This window comes from Aulostomus chinensis, chromosome 16 (assembly GCF_037954235.1).
Source record: "Aulostomus chinensis isolate RoL2024-O1b breed Wild chromosome 16, RoL_Achi_v1.0, whole genome shotgun sequence".
In the NCBI taxonomy this organism is placed as follows: Eukaryota; Metazoa; Chordata; class Actinopteri; order Syngnathiformes; family Aulostomidae; genus Aulostomus; species Aulostomus chinensis.
Window position 1 is genome coordinate 10,487,903 of NC_141335.1, and position 22,671 is coordinate 10,510,573.

Here is a 22,671-nt window from a genome sequence, read left to right on the forward strand (position 1 = left end):
ACATATTTGATAAGTAGCACTCAGAGCAAAGACTAATAGTTTGACTGATGCCCAAACATGTCATAATTGTACAGTTGTCACTTTCAGTTGGGTGTTTTATCCAGTCATGACCTCTGGCTTCCGTGGATTTGATGGAACAGAGAGAATATTGACTTTTTTGAAAATAAATAATTCAATCTGAGTCACTTTTACAAAGAAATCCTGTACGATAATACAGCCTGTTAATAAATTACAGAGACAAACATGGTTGATCAGATTTGATGAGTAAATCAAGTAAACATAGACAGCGTTCAGAGAGCACACTGCTGCCGCCTTCATACCCTGGCCCTAATTAAAGCTGCAAACAGTGACGAGTGAGCCCTTGCACCCCCGCATGTTGCAGTGTGTGACTGTTCCGTAGAGTGAGAGGGAGGTTTAACCTGGGAGTATTTGAACTTTGCATGGGGGAGCAGATGAATATGTGCACTGATATGCACAAAAATAACATTTCCGGTATTCACTAGGGGGCGCTAGGGATCACACACTCACTGGATATTCTCTTACTGTGATGACAATGTCGTGCAATTTTTCTGTTTATCAAGTGATGTGTGTTACGCCAGGCTTCTTTCCTGTAACCACTAGGTGGCGCTACGACTGGGACTTAAATGCACGTAACTTCCCGTTGTGACCAATCTGCCCTAGAACTTAATAGGCTCCTCCTTGACTCATTCCATTTCCTTCATGTTTGATGAAAATCTGCATCATAGTTTCTGCAGACAAACGCTACCAATAGTATGACCTCCTCACCAGATATATGAATTCAGAATTCTATGATGGCATGATGTTATAAATATTTCACCTGTAATTTTATTTATGCACAAAACTTAAGGAATTTGAATAACCTTATAAACCACAGTCAGACTCTTATCTGCTGCTGAAAAAATAGCATGTCAGTGAAAATGCCTGAAAGGGTCAGTTATTGGACTTATTGTTACATTTTTTCTTCTCCACATAAATCTGTTTATACAGATACACAAGCCAGAGCTGAGACGGGCGTCCCTGCGGAGGCCGAGCTGTCTGGAGAAGGAGCAGACTTCATATTTGATGCACTCTTGCCTGGCGGAGAAGCGTTCTTTTCACAGAAGAACCTTGTTCTCACTGATCGTGCAGGTAATTTTGATATTTGTCAAGGATATCAGACACAGCTGCAGATCATCCAAGGGAACATGAAAAAAAAAGTTTAATTCAAAGATGAGGTTTTGTGTTTTGGTCCCTTAACAGAACGTCACTTTTTTCATCACTTTTCAAACCTTTTGTCATTAGGTTGTGCACACACTTTCTGGAATGTGAAAACATCCCTGCTCTCCAATGGCTACCTGTTCCTCCCTCCCCTGCATCTGTGTAACTTTCTGGATCATCAGATAGGCATGTCCTGGGCCTTGGGAGTATTCGACCATTCCATGTTGACATTCCACAATCTTCAATCAATAATCAAAAAAGGAGATGAACTGAATTTTTTTGTGGTTGCAATTTTGGAACCACAAGTACATGAGATGTTTATCTTTTGTGTTTCATGTACTTTTTTTTTCAATATATAATAGAAAAACACATTTGAATTCATATATCAGCTCAACCTAATAAGTGCTTTTCCACTTTGTTAACACTGATATACGGTCAACCTCAGTGGGGGAGGATGCAGTTAGCTGTGTGAGCCTGTTGGTCAGTGTTGTAGCATAGCAAACATGGCACTACTCAAGTTCAGATACCTTCAAACTGTACCTGACGACAGTATCAGAATATTTGCTGTCGTCAAGCAAACATGGAGGACATGGTAAGAGATACCGTCCCCGATTACTTGGTATTATGTGGGGGAAGTTTAATAAATCTCTGGAAAATGGGCAAAGAATACTCATGCTGTTGTTGAATTAGTACATGTAAACAGTAATACTTAATTCTTAGCTATAATAGCTTGTTTTCTAAGGTTTTAAGCCAAAATATTAGGTTTTTTTACTGAGATATATCCTACATGGACATTTTCTAAGAGGCTTTTAGAGAGGTGAGGGCCTGCTAGCTTTAGCTGTTAGCAGGTACTGCTATTGTGCTAAGTGGCAAACGTCAGGGTGATTTGCCAGTATGGGGCTTTTGTTGTTGGGGACTGTAGAGGGAATTACGTGTATCTCATGTTCCTCTAGTAGCGACCGCTAGCAGAGGTAAGCTAGCGGCTGTAATGCCACTCAACAACAGCTTGGAGGTGTCACATTAGCCCGAATTTCTCCACAGGACAGTTAATTTAGACTGTATATTGCGGACACAATGCTTGGCTTGTCCATCATGGTCTGAGTTTGTTCTGTATAACTTTATTGCAATAACTGACATGGATATTAGTGAACACTCAAAGGTTTCCACAGCAGACACAGATTCACCCCCATGCTCATTTGCATCAGTCACGTTTGGTGTACATACCCTAATACTTCTAGGCTTATACAATCAGACTTCTTGCATACTTCATAACTTTTCAGACATGGAGGTTACGTCCACTTTTTTTTAACCTTTGAGATTAACAGAGGAATGTGGCAAATATCTCAGTAAACCTCAAATAAAGTACCGCACGTAGTTCATGAGGAATTATATTCAATTTAAATGACTCTTGATTTACTGCATTAGGAGCTTAAAAGGACGCCTGTCTGTAAAGGTACGGTGTTACACAAACTTTTTTCGTCTAATTTTCTCAAAGTGTTTTACTGAAGGAAAAAAAAAAGTATATTTTTCACGCAAGGAGAAACGTGTCGCTCTGTTTGCTTCCATCAGGAGGAGACGGCCGGCAGCAGCGGGAAGATGTTATCAGTCAACAATGTCAGCGTGCTTCCGCTCAACAGCGGGTCAGCTGATTGAAACGGCACGCGGAAACTGTAAAGTCAATTGCACAGCGCCAGTAGATAATCTCCAAAGTAGCCGGTCTGCATCTACACACACCAGCTCTTAATGTCAGCACGGCGGCTTTCTTCCCGGAACAGGACTTCGGATATCAGCAAGCACTGACTGGGCTGTCATCCATCCACTCAAGAGAAAGTTATGGCACACAACGAGTCGCTGGTCGCTTTGAATGGAACTCATGTAAGTTCGGTAAATATCGGATCTTGCATTTGCACTCGCGAATATTCGGCTTTTACCTTTAGCAATGACTTTTAAAAAATATAAATCTATATTAACAGCAGCGCTGGATAGTACACAGCGGTGTTTTGTGTCTTCGGCATCACAGTCATGTGACACACTGCTGCTAGTCATGACTTTCAGTTTTGCACTTCCTCTTCCAACTTCAATGGAGAGCACAACTTCCAGTCCACACCGCACAGCAGCCTACATTTTTGTTTAAACTAACTGTCAAGCTAATGGATAGTTAGGACAACTTAATATTTCATTGAATACTGACGCTTTAAGCATTTAAAGTGCAAATATTACCCAAATTCAGTTAAAAACTCAGAGTAATAACAGTAAGGCGAGCCTCACACTGGAAGCCTTGATGCAGTGCAGATGTATTGCTAAGGGTATTCACACCTTCTGCACCTGATTGTTAACAGAAAACAACAATAACAATGCAACATCACACATTAGGGATTTAACCATGACTGCTTTCTTTGGAGTCTTTTGCTTCTTTGTGATTTTTAACTTGTCACTGACACTGCAGCCATGTTCGCGTTTTCCGCTGTACCGTTGCAAAGTGCTGTCACCCTAAATACTTGATAGTACTTCACCATCCCCACACTGACTTCAGTATTCACAGAGCAACCTAGAAACTACATTAACCCGAGGAGCAACTCCATCAACACAGAATTTATTCAAATATTAATCACCAGCAATGTCAAAATTGACATGAATTAAAATATGACAGAAATATGAATATTTCACACTGCGGAAAAAAAAAAATCAGATTTCAGACCATATATTTACGCGTCCCAAATCAGAATTTAAATAGTTTTCTGTTCTTATTTTTTGGGAGAAGACAAACAAATCTGAGTCACATATGAACAAAAAAATAAAAAAGATTTGAGTTGCTTCCTCCTTAAAGCGTGAATGTAGCCTCACTGCAAGGTGAACTGTAATCTTATAATCTTGTATGTAATCCATAATTCAATGATGGTCCCTTATAATCCTTTTAGAGGTGGGGTATGATGAAGCAATATTTAGAAGTATTGCTATTTATCTTGAAGTGTAGTCATATCTCTATTAGCCAAGGGTGATAATTATTGTAGACCATCACAATGTCTCTGGTATTCCTTGATAAGACCAATAATAATAATACAGTTCAAGTACAGGCACCTTTCAAAGCACTCAAGGTCACCAAGAAAAAAACAAACAAAAAGCAGCAAAAGGTTTTCATGGCTATCTTTCATATTTCAATGATTTCAATGGTGCAATTAAAACGCCCTTTGTCACACCACTATACTGTCTTCAAATACATTGATTCAAAAAAGTAGCATTTAATAGTTAAACTCTAATACACTAAACAATATCAATAAATTTGGCTTGAAAATTAGAATAAAAGTGTGATTCACATATCGAAACTCCATCGCAAATGCATGAATTAAATGGGATTCCAAATCTAACCACATGGAAAAGTAAATGTACTTGGCAGTTAAGTGTCAATATAGTGAGGGTATAATGCGGTGGGCTGTCATGGATGCTATGATAGGGAGAAGCGCTAATCTCCATGTTTTTATTGTTTAAGATTTCCTACATCGGACATGACTGTAAGGAAGTCCCAGACATCCTCGGAGACACATACGGCCAGTTTGCAACAAGGTTGGACTTGAGCTTCAATCAGCTCAGGTAAGACTATGATTTCAGGATGAGTCACCTGGTCACACGTGGTGTCTGTCTGCTTGTCTCCCTCTGCTACTGGGAGACGAGCATCCTTAGATAAGGTCTATTTACATATGTTGCCCTCAAGTCTATAGGTGGCCATGATGGAGTACATCAAAGAACTGAATGAGTACAAGAGGAGCACTGGTGCCACGCTGGGGCAGGATAAAAGGCGTGGTTCGATAAATGTGACATGCTAATTTGAGGGCGAACAGAAGAAAAGATTCCTCTTGTCAGGGCCATGAAGGAACACCTCATGGCAGCTGCTTCAGAGGGGGCTGCCATCTCAACAGCACGACTAGCCGAGTTGATCTGATGGTTTAGAAGGTGCTTTTGTTTCTGAATCCTTTTCATGACTGTCAGGCCATGAAACTGTCTCAATAGAGACAACTCGCAGCTGTCTGTGGAGATGTGCAGTCCTCAGTGTGACTGATTTAAAACCACATTATGCTACATTACAAAATCCACCACTAAGACTTGATGGGAAACTCAGTTCAGGGATAATGAATCACCGATAAGAGGGTTTTTAAAGGAGGAACCCAAGTCTGGATCTGAGTACACTTGACCGCGTAGTCCTGTTAGTTTGATTGGTCTGATGGCTGGTTCCTTTGTGCTCGAGTACTCAAGGAATACTGTACTGAAATACAGAGGTGTACTGTCACAGTGAATCGCTCACAGTATACAGATATGCAGTTATCCAAGTACGGAACAAACAAAATGATGTCAAATTGTGTTAGTATGATACAACTCAGTGAAAAAACTCCCTATATCAACTTATTGTTGACCAATGTCTGTTTGTAATGATATCAAAATAACATCACAATATGAACAGGAAAACTCAAAATTCAGGAGCCTCTATTTGAGTGTTGAAAATATAAAAACATAGTGGTGCTAAAGAGGAGCAACATTGATATTGTCCAGGACCAACCTGCCTCAAATTCTTTTGCACGTTTTGTCAATAAATGATAAACCAAAAGATATCTATCGCATGTAAGAACTGCTGTCAGTTGGAAATATGTCCTCAGTAAGAGAGATTGTGTAACTTCTGCCAAACTTGTACATCTCACTACTCATTGTCAGACACGTGCTTGTAACCGAACACTGCCGGATGGTAAATATATCTGTGTTGCCTCACAGGAAGAGGAAGCTAAGTTATGTTCTGCAAAGAAAATACTTGATGAAATCAGTGTGAAACAAGCCTCCTTGTGTGTGTGTGCGTGTGTGTGTGCGTGTGTGTGTGTGTGTGTGTGTGTGTGTGTGTGTGTGTGTGTGTGTGTGTTGGAGATCAAGGCTTGCATTATGTTTCTCGCCCTTGAATCTGACATTTGAAGAACTTGATGTTTAGAATCCAATTTTTTTTTTTATCCTTCAGATATTACTAATTCATTATTAATTTTCCGTTCAGCTAATCTTCAATATCAGACATTACCAAACATCAAAGGGTGGTTATGGGCATAGATGCATGCAGGAGTAATTAAGTGGTTCTTGTACTGTTCAGGGTTCATATTAGTGGATTGATTTAGTTTGCTGGTGGGCAAAGTGATCTGTGACATAGGTTTTCATCTTTCATCATCAAACACCTTTTTGAGGTATTTTTCTACAAGTTTTCTTTTTCTAGTAACACCTTTGGCTTATGATTGAAATTCTTGGCGTATGTGAAGATATTTAAAATATATTGTAAAGAATATACACTGTACTGCAAGCCTGTACCACACACACACACAGACACACACACACACACACACACAGACACACACATGCAGCCTTTTAAACTCCTTCCCTCTTTGGAATTTTTCTCTGTAGGCGCTCATATGACAACATTTGGAGGTCATGGGTGGAATTGCGAAATTCAATAAGCAGCTCAACATGTGATAATGTTATATGCTAACTAAGGCAAATCAAACCTCCCAGTAGTTTTGATCCCTGGAGGAATGCACCTAATGGCCCGAGGAAGCTGATTCACCCGCTCAGTGGCGGAGAGAGCTTTCCGGGTTGAAGTAAAGGGAAGCCTTTAAATTTAATGGTGAAACAAGAAGAAGCGTGCTTAAAAAAAATCATCTATAATGTTTAAAGAAGAATCTGTGGTGCCAGAACAGAAGTGTTAGTGTTTTTCAGTATGATACCAACATTGGTTTGTTTTAGGTAGTTCCTAACAGGTCATATATAAGTAAAATAAACACTAAAGCCCCATACCCACTGGCTAAAGAGACAGCTACCACCTGTCAGGTCAGCGTTATAATGTGAACACGGACCTGAGTGAATACGCTAGTTTGTGTCCCGCTTCTGGTGCTTGTGATATGGGACACATACGACCAGCAGTTGGAGCCCCGCCATTGACGATGTATTTGGAGAAATGGGTGTTAAACTCTTATGTATTAATAGGATCAGGCCGCAGCACAACAGTGTAGTATAATAGCCATGTTTGTGTTTCATTAGTGACTTAATTCTGCGACGCGAGGGCTCACCTGAACAGCATATGATACTTTTTTGGGATTTCATCTGCAAAACAAACCTCAGTCACCATCTTCAAATGGGGCCTGCGGGGAATGACCTTATTAGCTTTAAGCTTGCAGGTGGCAGCTAACAATTTTATCAAATTTTATGACACCTGGTGAATGAATGAACCGGCAAGCTACTGTAGGTTGTCTGTCATAATAGTGGTTTATCAATTAGCATCGATAAAGCTACTGTAGGTTGTCTGTCATAATAGTGGTTTATCAATTAGCATCGATAAAGCTACTGTAGGTTGTCTGTCATAATAGTGGTTTATCAATTAGCATCGATAAAGCTACTGTAGGTTGTCTGTCATAATAGTGGTTTATCAATTAGCATCGATAAAGCTACTGTAGGTTGTCTGTCATAATAGTGGTTTATCAATTAGCATCGATAAAGCTACTGTAGGTTGTCTGTCATAATAGTGGTTTATCAATTAGCATCGATAAAGCTACTGTAGGTTGTCTGTCATAATAGTGGTTTATCAATTAGCATCGATAAAGCTACTGTAGGTTGTCTGTCATAATAGTGGTTTATCAATTAGCATCGATAAAGCTACTGTAGGTTGTCTGTCATAATAGTGGTTTATCAATTTGCATCAAGTTTTGATTTTAGAAGAAGCAGCAGAAACGATTTCCAATTGCGTGGGTTGTTACAGTTACATCGTCCTATCAATCTGACGCACCGTATTTGCCATGTTTGTTTTGGCCATCTGTGCATTTCCTCCTGGTGGTCCGGTGTCCCCCCACCCATCGAACAGACAGGTATATTAACCTAACATCCTGGTCTGTAGTTGCTGGGTTAAATACAGGAACCAATGATGTATGAAAATAAAGAACATTCTCCTCTATTTAATCTGAATCCCAAAGCAGCTCTTATCACGAACACCTTGTAGACTTTCTTCCTCTCAATGGGTTTGACTGCATTACAGAAGCTACTATATGACACACACTTTTGATGAAGTATGGCCTCTTTCCGAGTGCCCTCAGTGTAAATTAGCATGGCTTCACCTGGAGTTCATTCTAAAATAAACACAAATCTGTCTGCAATCACTCAAGGAGATATCAACAAATGACGTCAGTTCTGATAATGGAAGATTAAACACTCTATTTTTTTTAGTGGTGAAACCTGATTTTATATTAACTGTCAGATAGAAAAGACATTGGCATAATGACATGATGACCCTGTTTCGGTGTACAAGCAGACCAGGTGTAAACATGTCGGTGACTGCAGACCACCTTGACCATCATCCCCCATTTTCATGCTGCTTGACTCAAATACAGAGGGAGACATTGCCAGAGTTTGTTGTGGCTAATATGCCTATTTCTGTCAGCACAACTGACAGTAAGTCAACCACTGACCTGACAATGAGTCACAATGAGAAGCAATGCACTGACATCACTTTTAACTGTGTGTGTGTGTGTGTGTGTGTGTGTGTGTGTGTGTGTGTGTGTGTGTGTGTTGTATATATGTATGTATGTTTGCGAATGTGCATGCAGGGGTTTGTGCATCTGTCCTTGTGAGTATAACAGTGAGTGGCTGGGCAGGTAATGGCAGGATGAAATTATGGTAGCAGCCTGTCACACCCACACCTCTCCCTGTGTGTGTGCTGCAGTGTCAGCCTGTCTCATCAATGTGTTGAGAGCTTTGGCTCACAAAAACACACACACACACACACACACACACACACACACACACACACACACACACACTCACTCATGCTGATTTCTGTCTCAGGACAAGCTTAGATAGGATTGTGGCGTCCACTTTGTTACAGGTCAGGTGTGTACATGTTGTAGTGAATAGGCATGTGCTGTGTTGACATGATTCCCATCTGTGACTGGGGTGCACTTTGGGTGCCTGCAGCTGTTATATGCAGTGTTATCACCCTGGACACAAGGTATGAGGAGGACACACGTCTGTGAGTCACAGGAAGAATCCTGATATTGTTAGAGACGCGGCATCTTTCTTCTAGGCTGTGATGCGGCATCCTGATAAACAAACCACTGCTATGCAATGACGATGTTTGTGAAAGCATAAATGTAACCTGAAAACGCAGTGTGTGCCATTATTAGATTTACAGCGCGCTTTATCCTTGCTCACATCGCGATTTGAAAAGTTGAAATTTTGCATTGAATCTTATTGATGATAAGTCAAAATGTCTTTTTTATTACGTATCAAGGTGCGATCATTATTTTTATGCATTTGAAAACGTATCTTGGTGGACAGAATCTGATAGTGTGTAGTGTGCTGCATTGGTCAGCTCACATATGATAAAAATGAAAATGTTAATATGTAACTGTTTTTTTGGTCATGTATTAAATTCAAACAATAAGTAAAATTATTATATTTTCTCATGTTTTTTTTTTTTTCAATTTTGACTAACATAGATCATTTTGCGATTAGTAATTAAGCATGTAGCCGAACATGCTACATCATTTCCTCGTCCTTCTGCTGCGGTGACATTGATGCATTTAAAAGCTGTTCTCATTCCTGCAGATGTTTTCAGGTTTGATGAGGGTGACACAAGAGTTTAAGTGAGGAAGCTTCAATCTTTTCTGTCATTTAATAGTGAACCAAACTGGGGTCGTATCCAGAACTACTCCTTACATCAGACCAGTAACATTATTCCTTGGTCAACTGTATAATTTTAGATAGAGGAAGCTGTACTCCTTAGACTTGTATGCTCAAATTCAACCTGTTATAACATGTCATTATTTAACTTTTCGAATTGCAGATCAGCCCCCGCCATACTTGTGTATGTGTATACACATGTATAGTATGTCTGCGGGTGTGGAGGGAGCACGTGCATACCCAGGCTATGTTGGTGATGGCAGGCGTTTTGCATTTTAATGACAAATCAAGTATGCTAACTCGCATTTTAAAACGAAAGTGCTCTAAATGTCGACCGGCTGTCAAAATGAGATGTAAGTAGTCTGATGAAAAGAGAACAAAGAAGACAAAGTAGGGAGGCCTGGTACACTGAGAAATGAAATAAAACCTTGTATGGCCTGTCAGCTGTGTCGTTTTATATTCATATCTAAAGAACATTATAGTATTACTCCGCCGCTCATGCCTCACTCATCTGTCTCTCCTAATTCGTCACAGGCACGCTCCGTCTTTCAAGTTGCTGCGTGTCAACATGGGAAGGAGTCTGCTAATTGACAAATGAGTGTCACAGACATCAAGTGCTCCTTTCCCATCCAAGCTAGGTAGACTCTGGTTGTTTGATATGGGGAGGGGTTGGGGGGAGGGGGGCTTTGGTGGGGAGGAGGGATGCGGGGGGCATTCGACTGGTCCTAGAATGAGAAGTGACAACGGGAAGAGAGCCTGTCATTGTCTTGCCTAAGTGTTCCATCTGCAGGGATGCCGGTATGCAGATAAAGTGTCAGTTAGGAAGAGAGGATATGAAACAGTGGCAGTATGAAGTCTTCAAATCACTTAACTGGGAGCGTAGAGTGTGTGTGTCTGGTATTAGTGGTGGTGTATTCTGTTCGGCTGAGGAAATATATTCCATATACGATCTATCAGGCCTGTTTAGGCCGATATTCTAGGATAACCTGATCTGTGTCTAATAAATTAAGGAGGATGCAGCGCTTCTCCGGCCCCTAAGAGATTTAAACCAGGGAGATGAGAGCGACACGGTCTGGCAGGAAATAACTTATTCATGTCTGGGACATTGATATTTTGTATCATTCCATGATATTGGAACAAAAAACCACCATTTTAATTTTCACCAGGATGCTTTTTAAAATGATGTACTACTCCTGGGAAAGTAAAGCGCTCATGGTTTAATGGATGGGTTGTCTCGTTCCCCCGTCTCCCCAATTTAAGGTTGTATCAGGAATTCCACACCTCTCTGGCTGAGTCATATAGTAAAGAGATATTCTATTTATCAGAGTCTCAACTTTAATGGAGTTGGATAATTCTTTTTAAGGTTAAATGATCATAAGCCACTTTTACACAGCTGGGTCATTCCAGAAATATTAAGTCACCATTTATGCTTCACCGTCTTCATAAAAGTGCATGCAAATTGATTGTGCCCGTCAGTGGATGTAGTCACAACGCCCGACATGAGCGTACAAAGGACAGTGCATAAATTGTTTGGTTCAGTCTGCGTCTGTGTAAACAAGCAGATCGTCATATTGGTGGGGTCTTTTGTATGTTAGTGTTGTGGAATCTAAACCAAAAACCAACCAAAAGCAATTTAAAGGTTTTTTAAAAAAAAAACTTTTTACAAGATGTCTAACTTTACGTTTTGAAGTTCTCTGACAATCTGCAACCAAATGCAATAATGAGGCCTCCACTGCATCCATTGATGATCTTTGTTTTTGTTTTGTTTGATTTGTGTATTCTGACTGTCCAGTCAAATTTGCTTTCATTTAATTTCTCTGATGGTTTAGGATTGCTTTAATCTGCCAGGATTGCTTTGATGTGTTAGGGCAAGAAAACATCCGCTCAAAACGAATTCATAGTGCATGTTATATTCATATTCTTATGTTTACATGATGGTAGATAAAGATGATTTATTGTGTTCGTCCAACTAAAATAGAACTTTCAAACAGTAATTTTATTTTTTGAATTTGGACCAACATATCTAGATCATGAGTCTGGGGATTGGTTTTGTCAAGTCAGACTGGCCTGGTGTTCTGCGCATGTTCTACAGATCCAGCAATGGTATTTATCCCAGAAATTGGTGTAAATGTAGATGGCACTGAGAAATATGTCAGTTCTTTCAAGAGGAAGTTATTGAAAGAGTTAAACGCTAAGAAAAATAAAAAGAGTTTTGCCTGTATTAGCTTCTGTGACCAAATTCACTGGGTAGCATTCTGCATCTTTTAACATCCAGTTCCCGAAACTGATAAAGTGAAATTCAAAAAGCTGGTCTCAATTAATTAAGTTTACTCAAAAAAAAGAAAAAAAAGTAAGAAATCACACATCTGTGTCTTTTTTTTGTCTTTTAAACAAATTCTACATTTTGTTGGGGGACTCTTGTTTTTGAAAGGCAGGTTGAAGTATATTCGGTCCCTTGGACTGTATTTACTCCAGCTGGCGTGTGTGTGTGTGTGTGTGTGGGTGGGTGTGTGGGTGGGTGGTTGGTTGGGTGGGTGCGTGTGTGTGCATGTGCGTGTGTGATCATCAGCCAGTGCAGCAGTGTGCCTCAGTGCTGTGTCTGTGGACCGTAGTGTAGCTGTGTCAAGTTCTGGCTACACAGACAATAGCTGTTTGCAGGATCCGTTCACAGTCAGTCTTGGGCTTTTTATGGGATTTGTTGACAATAGTAAAAAAAAAGATAATATTGTCGGCTTTCATCTTAAAGCCAGTGGAGCTGTTCTCTGTCTCTGTTAAACACACAACAAAAACCCAGTAATGGCAGCGGACCCATCGATGAATCACTGTCAGGGGCTGCCATCAACCTTCTGGAGCATTCCACATGCTCCTCAGTCTTAAAGCCATCTTGTGGTTTTAAGATTCTGAATGAAAAAGAACATATTTATGTTCTTTTTGTTCACATTATATATACTGGGCAGTGATGCCATTCCTTTTATGACTGCGTCACATTTTTTATTGTATATCCCAAGACGGATGGCGTGCCACTGACACAGAGATTTACAGGCCTTCAGCTTGCAGTGGCAGAGCTTTAGAAGGGCCTGCTGACATGTAGCCAGCACTTTGGAGGAGGAGAATAAAAGCTGACATTTTATTGGCTCTGAGAGAGAGAGAGAGAGAAAGAGAGAGAGAGAGAGAGAGAGGGGAATTGGGGGCGAAAGGAAGGAAAAGAGATTGTTTTTGCAGTTTATATTTTTCAACACTTCTATGTTTCAGTCATGCTAAAAAGACAAGATTTATTGGGTATTATTTAGAAACTTGTTGGCGGTAATGACTGTGGCTATGATTTCAATTATCACCCACTAAATATAGCTTAATTCACTGCCTTGCCTCGCCATAATGAGCCGCCCTGACATCATTTTTCAAAAATTCAATACCATGCTATTTTAATATTTTATGTTGACCACCGATTTAATTTTCCTCTGTGGTGCTTGGCATGTGGCAAGGTCTCACTTCCTCATGCGCAGTTGGATAGTCAGAGCTATTGAGTTCAAAGCTGTCCCAGGGATATATATTTTTTCCATTGACAGAAATCCAATTAGTTTTAGTACACAGTCTGGCTGAATGAAAAGGGTCTTAAAATCTATGATATGTTCCCTTAGTGTTTTTAGCAGAGTGCAAAGCAAGTGATGGATCTTTATGATTTGACCTGATGGGGCCCAAGTGGACAAACTCCCCTTTTCTCTTTTGGCAAGTGAAAAACAAACTGTCCATATGTCTTATTCATTTTGATAGCCGTAGCGGAGTCTTTTTGATAATGTGTAAACATCTACTATACCCTGCATAGGCCGTGTAAGATCTTGACTCTCGTACATATTTTAAGACTTATTAAATACTTTACAACTTCTACACAAATTCTGCCGAAACACCATGTAAATATGAGAGAGAGCGGGGTGGGGAAAAAAAGAAGTCAGATGTATAATTCATTAGTGACATGTTTAGTAAGTAGACCATTTGGGGAGAGTTAATGTGTACTCAGGTTTTGACACGAGGGTGTGCATTTTAAAACGAGCAATAAAAGGGGAGATGATTAGGTCTGGCACTCTGCTGTCAATAACAGGCTTGCTGCTTGAAGTTGATGATGTGGTTGAATTTCAGCATTGTAAAACTGCTTCCTTTTTTCCTCTCTCTTCTCTCTCTCTCTCTGTCTCTCTCTCCGTGTCTCTGATTTAAAATCATGTAAGACACGTCGAGTCATTTTAGCTAGCGATTAAGATCTTGTCTTTTTTCTGTGTGCCATAATAACAGGGTGAGAGAGCACCAACTTACGTTTGAGACATAACCTGCGTCTCTCATACCTAAAGCACTGTTTATGTTCACCCCAATACATTTAGCCATCTCCCAGATTGATGATGTAAGCAACTGGAAGGCATGGAACATATTAGAATGGAGCATGGAAAGGGGGCGGCCATGCTTCTACTTCCCTTGGCGGACTCCCAAATGGAGAAAAAAAAGAAAGTTTGGAGCCTGCTTTGGAAGAAGAACAAAGGAGCTTCCTTTCAGTATGGTCTAGGCAGTTTTAGTCACTTCATGGCCTTCAATCTCCGTCTCTCCTCGAGGACTGAGGGGTGAAAAGTGAAGACAGATACTTGAGCCGGTTTTCTATTGCATGGACATGGAGAACTCACCAGGTGGCGTTTATTTCAATGCCCTCCGTCATCAGCTTTTTTGTTTCCATTGCGATTTAGGAACTTTAGCGATGATGCGGTAACCGTGCGACGTGACACAAACCTCCAAGCATGGAAAAACAACCATCTCGGTTCCCTTCGTGTTGAGATCTAGCTGTGGGGTTGTTTTGGTGCTGCATTGGAATCCACCTCACTGTCCAAACCAGCATAAAACCACTGTGGCAATTTGTGAGTCTGCTCCTGCCTGGTTTAGCCCAATAAGCACTGAGAGAGAGAGAGAAAAACTATATATGTACATTTTTTGTACCTTGTTACTCTCTTCAAAGAGTTTTCCTCACTGCTTGTTGGTCTTCCCTATGATTTCAGGTGGTATGGCTGAGATTGGTCTGTATCTGTAAAGTGTCAGGAAATGTGCCCGAATATGGACAGCGGCTCCTGTGGCTCCCACACACGACTTCCTGTGATGGAAATCTGACTATGGGTTTTCTAAAAGATTTCACAGGAGAATTTTTTTTCCACATTTTGAATTTCATACATTATCATTGTTTTTTTTTTTTTTTGCATTATTAAATGTCTGATTACTAGACAAGAAAGTGTTTTAAAGAGGATGAGGGTCTAACCAGTCGAGCGATATAGCCAGCATGATTTGAGTCAGGTTTAATCATAGATTGCCACTGTCAATTTATTTGCTTGCTCTGCAATTTCAGGCCCCTAACAGCTTATGGGTGAGTCCTGTAGAAGGCTGAAAGCATCTCTGGCTCCGGACAGCTGTGTCACATTCTCTGCACACCTGTAACTCATTTCCTGTTTCCATTTCAGATACACTTACTCAGATCTTTCACAGCTTTCACTTAGAAAAAACAAAACAAAACAAAAAAAACCACTGACTGTCTGTCCAGACAGGAAGATTTGTAGGAGATAACAGCCCCCATGCTCTCACCTGGCTGCACTGTTGTGTCCCCCCCTCTTTTTTTCTCTCTATTATTTCAACGTGTTTATAGTCTACATTTGCTCCTTCCATTTGTGAAGTATGAAGTTTTGAAAATTGTAGATTGGACTGAGCTCAGAAATCAAGGGCGAGCTATGTGTGTTTTTTCTGGGGTTTTTTTTGCGGCTACATCTGACATCCATCAGCATGGAAATATGTTTTAATGGTCAGGCAGGCTGCAAGACATCAGTAAGCTGTTGCCTCACTTTTCCACCCAGGGACATTTTGAGATAAGAACCAGTGACTGCATGTTTCATGTTCATGCTGCTGACACGTCTTTGCTGGAAAACTACAAGGAACAACCTTTCATTTTAGGGGCTATAGCAGCCTTCTTATTCTCTGTTTTCCTTCATAAAACACTGTCTCTCCATTAGGATAAATACATTGACTCCCATCATACTGGTTTCACTGTGAGCTGCTGACTGCACCATTAGCTGACAGCACAATGATTATGTGAACAACAGACCAAACACTTTTCTGATCTTCTCTGTCTGTCCAGACGTTTGGTGATGTTTAAGAGTTTTCTCCCCAGCGGTAATAGTGAGATAGCTTTTGTACCAGGGGCACTGTAGAGTTTCTTTATTTTCTCCCTCTGTCTGGATCTGGGGCCCTTGGGGTCCTCCAAAGCTCGGAATATGTCAGTACTCAGATGTTTGAAAACACCAAACAGCAGAGGAAGAGGAGGAGGAAGAAGACGGGATGAAGGAGAGACGAAGTGAAATGGGAGGAGGGTAAGGAATCCTCATAGGGGTTAAGTGTACATGTACAAGCAGACCAGGCAGAAAGGCCCAAGAGGGTCTATAGACTTGTGATCTGAGGGCCGTTTGTGTGTCAGCCAGATCAAAGTCTTTTGAAGGGTAGGAGAAATCCCTTTTACCTTCCCTGACTATGGCAGCCCTTATTGGGGGCTAGGTAAAAAAAAGAAAAGAAAAGGGGGGGGGGGGGGGTGATATCAGAGGGCTACAGTGAAATGCCTCAACTTTGATGGTTTTTGTATATATTTTTTTCACTTCTAGTAAAACACACATCTACCGCAAGACAGTCTTGTTCATGTAGCTTTAGGCTCATTGTTTGTAGACGGGGCTTTACGTCGTGTAGTAGCAGGTCAATAAACGTGACCCCATTTGTTTGAATGCGATGGATACATTAATATGACACACACACACATACACCCCCCCCCCTCCCCCACCAAAAAAACCCAAAACCCAGCTGCAGTGCTTTATGGTGCAGGATATTATGTTATTGTATTAAAAAGGAGACAGCTGTTTCCCGGTAGATATCAGCAGTTTTTATAGTTTCATAAAGCAGAAAATGGGTGGGTTTATTTTTCCCTTTTGAGATAGGAAATATGATATTGTTAATTGAATTAAATAGTTGTAATAAGTTGTCATTAGGGCCATAAATGTGAATACTCTTCTACTTGGCTCAGAATTTAGGTCATGATTATGACCAGAGAAAAAGAGGAAATTGGATGATGCGGAGGGAGCCCTCATAAGGAGGGAACAAGAAGAGCAGAATTTGACACAAGACACTGCTGTTTGGTTCCAATTTTCATATTTGTGGGCTCAATAAAGACTTAAAACTGAAGTGCATCATATGAACGCCCCTTGAATTCAAGCTCTTGCCAAACAACTTCTCACAATACTCAAGGAAGTCTTTGCTTTTTACTATAGTTGGAGTTTAAGTGTGTGGTGACATTCTCATGCTGTCAGGAAGAAGATGCATACTTCCTGTTAGCCTTATGCTAACTTAAATGTGCAGCTTTTCACGTGACATGTCTTTGATTTAATGTCGCTGGAAATCAAGCACTGGAGGTAGACACAGGTTGCTTCCTTCACCCAATCTCAAACATTATGTGATCATAATTGATAAGGGCTAATCATGGCCTGATAACACCTGCAACAGGTGTAGGATCGCTGCTGTCTGTTCTCAATTGCATATTTATGAGCTTTTGTTGTTTCGTGTTGAGATGTAGAAGAATGCATTTTTCAACGTAGGTATACTAGCTTAACACTTCTCTCAGTCTTAATTAGCTACCCATGAAGCTTTATTACAGTTTAAATCATTAATGATTCAAGTGCTTTATATTAGCATTAGCATCTTAAACATGTAGTCTAGTGATGTGGGGCCTATAGCAGAAGCTAACCAGGAGGACTATACACACAAACGAACACACTGTTCTGCTCACAAAGTGCCAGATAGTCCATCACTCATACTCGCCCTCTCATGCTGGGAGTGTGTAGAGAGGGTATCCTGCCATGGGCCTGGCTGTTTAAATTAATTATTAGTTTTATAGCGAACCCTGAGGCCTTGCACAGGCAGCTAATCCCTGTAGAGGGCTAATCCGACCCCGCGTTACAGAAAATCAATGCTGGTCTTTGGTGTTGGCATGCCATCAGGGCACGGGGACACATGTCAGACAGGGCTCCTGATTTTTTCATGAGGTGTGTTTTTGAAGTGGTGGAGCCAGTGGAGGATGCTCGAGGTACCCAGAATTGAAAAGAGTATCCGGAAGCAAGAAGGCTTGAATGACCAAATTTTTCATACGGTGAAAGTGATGCAAGCGTGTGTGTGTGTTTTTTAATGCATTACTTTAACTAGAAGTAGATGAGATTTTGAGGTGAACAGATGCATAAAAATGAGTTGTGTCCATTTACAAAAAAAAAAATGCTCATGCAGATTTTAGAATTCTGATTTTTTTTTAATAAAATGACTAGAAAGAAAACATACGTCCACTAAAGAGGCTACAGCATATGTCATCAAAATCCAAATTACCTTCTTTACATGCAAAAAAAAATATAGCTCTTCTGGATTATTCATCGACAAGAAATTTGATGGAAATTTGTCGATGACATGTCTTGACCCGAAAAATACCGCTAATAGCAATGGATTGTCCTGCCAATGGCTTAGAATGTTCTTTTGGGATCAGAAATCTTCAATTTGATCCAGAACTTTCCGCAAAATTTCAGCAAATGCCATTCATTTCTGAGACATTCACAAACCAACCAACAGACAAACACGAATAGGCACACTGCATCCCTATCAGAGCTAATAAGCCCAATAAAAAGCCACTGATCCCTGATAGTGAACAGATAAACTGGTATTGGTACATCTGTGCTATTTATTATGATATTGTACCGTTGATTGGGATTTTGGGTGGGCGGCGACTGTTATTACTGAACCATCAGTGACCTTCTGTTAACCTCTGTGCTGTGGGACGTGTGTGTGGGTTGGATTAGCATCACAGTCATCAAGGATTTGAAGGGAATTTATTTGCAGAAAGTGACAACAGATCAAGTCTTCCCCGTTATGTCATCATCACTATTTTTATTTATTTTTTATTTTTAGCGGCTTCTTGTTGGCTGAGGACAGTTGCCAGCTTTCTCTTGCTGTAAACATCCGGCAGAGATGTTTGCCTGATAATTGGATGACGGGAAAAGGATCGGAAGAGTCATTTTGAAAATGTCAATTTGTGTCTTTTTAGTAATAAATCTCTTTTTATGACTAAAGACGAGAACATCCTATTTTGTCTTGAGCTTGATACACACAGTCTGTGTTTTGAGATCCGTTAAATACCTTGTCAGATTTGATACAGTGTCAAAATTTAAAACCATTTTCTTTTTATTTTGTCAGGGTTTAATATCATTCAGAGGAAATATGAATATTTCTCATTTCTCAGTCTCATTTCATATTTGAAACTGTCTGTCAGTAATTGGAGGAGAGAGGGAGACGGGGATGATCTGACCCAGTCCCCTACTTTTTTTTTCTCCTCACCTCTCATTCTGCCTATTAGTTTTGGATTACCAGCGTTCTCTCACTGTCTTTCCAGACTGGCAGCTGAAGATAATGGCTTTCATAATGTGTATGAGTTTCATTCCTCTGTTTTGTTTTTTTTTCGTTATGAGAGAACAAAAGTTGTGGAGGCCAGTCGGTCTGTTCATTTCCTCTATGGGGAGATTAATGAGAGTACCAGTGCTGTCTCCAGCCTTTTTGTGTCAGGCTTCAAAGTCTCTATACAGGAGGACTGGTGTCTGTTCATCTATACAGGCTGACATTCATTTGCATTCACACTGTGACAGTTCATTAGGGAGGGAAGCACATGATCAAAACTATATGTTACAATTATCTCAACATTTGTTGCCCGTTTTGTTTAACACTGATGAAGTGATCACATGCATATTGTAAAAGTCTTTCTGGCTGTCGTGGGATTTCACTTGCTCAGCGAGAGAACGGAGTGTTTACAACAGCCGGCCTAAACACTACGTGTTGTTTGATGGGACTTTGACTTCATGAAGTGAAATCTTTGTTGGATGACGTGTGTGTGTGTGTGTGTGTGTGTGTGTGTGTGTGTGAGAGAGAGAGAAGGTGGGGGGGAGGTGGCACTAATGAGGAAATGACGTGGATAGAAATCTTGTGTCTGGTCATAAGACCTCTGGGTTTTCTGTCCTCAAAAGAAGAGGCTCATTGTCAGGAGAGTTAAATATTTTGACTCCTGTCAATTCATCCTCCTGCTTATCACTAGAGTATCGTACATAATAAGAAAGAGTTTTACCGCATAGAGACTGTCAATATTGGCAAATGTTGAAGCAGCACTGCCAACAAACCCAGAAACGTAGGAATACCAATAGTACGCAGGAAGAAGATTCCAGTATCGATGCGTTAGCTGCATTGTTTTCTCTTTTTGTTTTTGCTGCTATGATCTTTCAAATGTGGTAATGGAGCACTTGTGACAAAGATATATTTGCAAATATGACATCACTGCACTGGAACGCCAAACTTCACTTGGAATTTAATCATCACAAATTACGTCAAGCATAATTTTTTGCATTATATTATGCTATAAAAAAAAGTTTTCATGCCAGGTGTCATATGTGCCAATATCGATAAATCTGTGACAGGCTAATATTGGTCGATATTATCGGCCCAACTGATTTATCGGTCCAGCTCTTTTGATTTGTTTGTGTGTCCTCGTCTGGCCTGCATGATAATTTAATCTAATAATGTGATATTTCTTTTAAAGAAATGGAGTCAAGTTGAAGTTCAGCAAGATCCAAACCATCATCCATCTCCATGATTATAAATTACAACTCACATGACATGTTGAAACTGAACAGAATCCTGAGTTGTTCTGCAGCTCTGTAGCTGCTGCGACCTCGTGCAGTCTGGAAGTCCAGCAGCAAGAACTGACGACATTTTTGTCTTTTGACTGACATGCTAAAAAAAAAATCCAACAATCATCAGAACTTTCATAGATTTTAGCCGTAGTAACTTTACTTTAAAGTTTAGTCCGTGTGTTTTTACCATCTGTACCTTTTTGATTTAATATTTTAAGCAACACAAACTTCCCCTCAAAGAAACTATTCTGGACGCGTACCAGCTTTGTATGATACAGTCTCTGGTCTTGTTTCAAGACTGCGAGCTTGTAGAAACTTGCAAGTATTACTACATTTTACCATTCATCGCCTGTGCCGAGGAGGTCATGTGATCATTGTTTGACTTCTTGAGTAGGATAACACCATTGATTACATTTTTGAAGAGATCCAGAACCAAATCTGGATCTAATGATGTCATATTGCCTTGAAGAGGTAGGCTATACGCTCTAGTTACAATGTGCTTTTTTTAATGTGTTTGTTTATTCTTAGCTGATCTCATATGTTGTCAGATTGGTTATGAAGGACACTTTTTAGATGTGTAATATGCATTTTAATGTAATGCATTAGAAAAGGTTGATGGAAACAAAATTGGGGAAAAAAACAATTATGAAATTATCGTTCACTTGAGGCATTTTTTTTCTTTAATCAAGTAACTGCTTCATGGGGGATTGAATCACTTTTTCCGTGTAAGTTTAGATGCAGCAAAAATGTCTCTTTCATTCTAAAATACAAAAAAAAAATAATTTCCATCCACAAGAAGAACATGCAGATTTCATTCTTTGTAATGAAAATGTGGAGATTTAACAAAGCAACAACAAAACAACCAAACCTATTTAATAAAACTTAAAAATGTTGCTGCCCTGTTTGCTTGAGAATTTTAAGTTGGTGGAGCCTGAGGAGACAAGTTGAGGTAATTGAGTAAAAAAAAAAAAAAAAAAGTTTATTTGTTTGGAATCATTACAAAATTACCTCATTTTTTTTTTCCAAGTTCCATAAACTTAAAATTCAATCTGTTCACTAACTTTTTAATAGTTTTGCTGTTGTTTGTACGGGCAAATGCTTTTGCAACCAAAGTCATTACATGTTTTTTTTTTTTAATTGTACAAGTGCAACTTTGCAAAGTACGGACAAAGTAATAGAAGAATTTTTGAAAAACTTTTGTTGCTGCACAGACAGCAGCCTCAGTGTATTTGCTTTACATGGCTTTGATTAAAGGTTTCGAAAGAGAGGAGACATTTCTTATGCTTTATGGCTCTCTTTGCCAGCTTGGCAGCCGCGCTAGCATTTAAATGCCCATTAACAACCTTTTAACTGTCAAGATCTTTTGAAATATGGATATTTGCTTCCCCTCGCTCCTTCAGAGCCACCAAAATGAGTCATAATAACACAAGTGTTAATATGGCCCTTCATGAGCTGCAGGCTGGCCACATGTCAGCGTATAGGGCAAAGGAGTGTGCCAATGATGTCTGATTAGGAGTGCAACGGCAGATTAATAGATGCCCCCCCCTTATTTGTTATCACTCTTTTAGTGCATTGACTGACTACAGCATGTGATAAATAGAGGGAAGCCTGTGAATTTCCTGAGTGTGACACTATCTATCTAGTCGTCAGCCCAGCTCAGTGTTGATGCAGTGTCTCCTCTGACAGCACATCCAGCTGCCTCGTCCTGTGCAATTTCAGCAGCGCAGGCGAAGGTGTTTGGGATCTGCATTTTAATCCTGGCCCTGTTTAATGTTTGCCCCCTGACAATCTGGGCCAGACATCATTTTAATGGTATGTACAGTGATAAAGCCAATAAAATGTCAGAATGATTGATAATCTGAGCATTATAGCAATATGACTTTCCAGTTCTCCTCTGCGCTCCGATGATGGTTTCCAAATTGAATTCTTTATGTGTTGCACGCGTGTGCGCAAAGGCATGCACACTCACACGGCATAGGCATGCGTGTGCATCTTTTTG

General features: G+C 40.1%; 1 protein-coding gene across 1 annotated transcript in view; it reads left to right on the forward strand.

Moving 5' to 3' along the window:
• The window catches only part of lrmda (leucine rich melanocyte differentiation associated), a 314,178-nt gene that overhangs the window by 77,779 nt on the left and 213,728 nt on the right, over nt 1-22,671 (forward strand). The window contains exons 3-6 of the mRNA XM_086181102.1: nt 1,009-1,149; nt 1,303-1,810; nt 2,788-3,093; nt 4,706-4,806. Coding sequence (XP_086037228.1) covers nt 3,052-3,093; nt 4,706-4,806 — 143 coding nt within the window. The 5' untranslated portion in view covers nt 1,009-1,149; nt 1,303-1,810; nt 2,788-3,051. The remainder of the gene's footprint in view (nt 1-1,008; nt 1,150-1,302; nt 1,811-2,787; nt 3,094-4,705; nt 4,807-22,671) is intronic.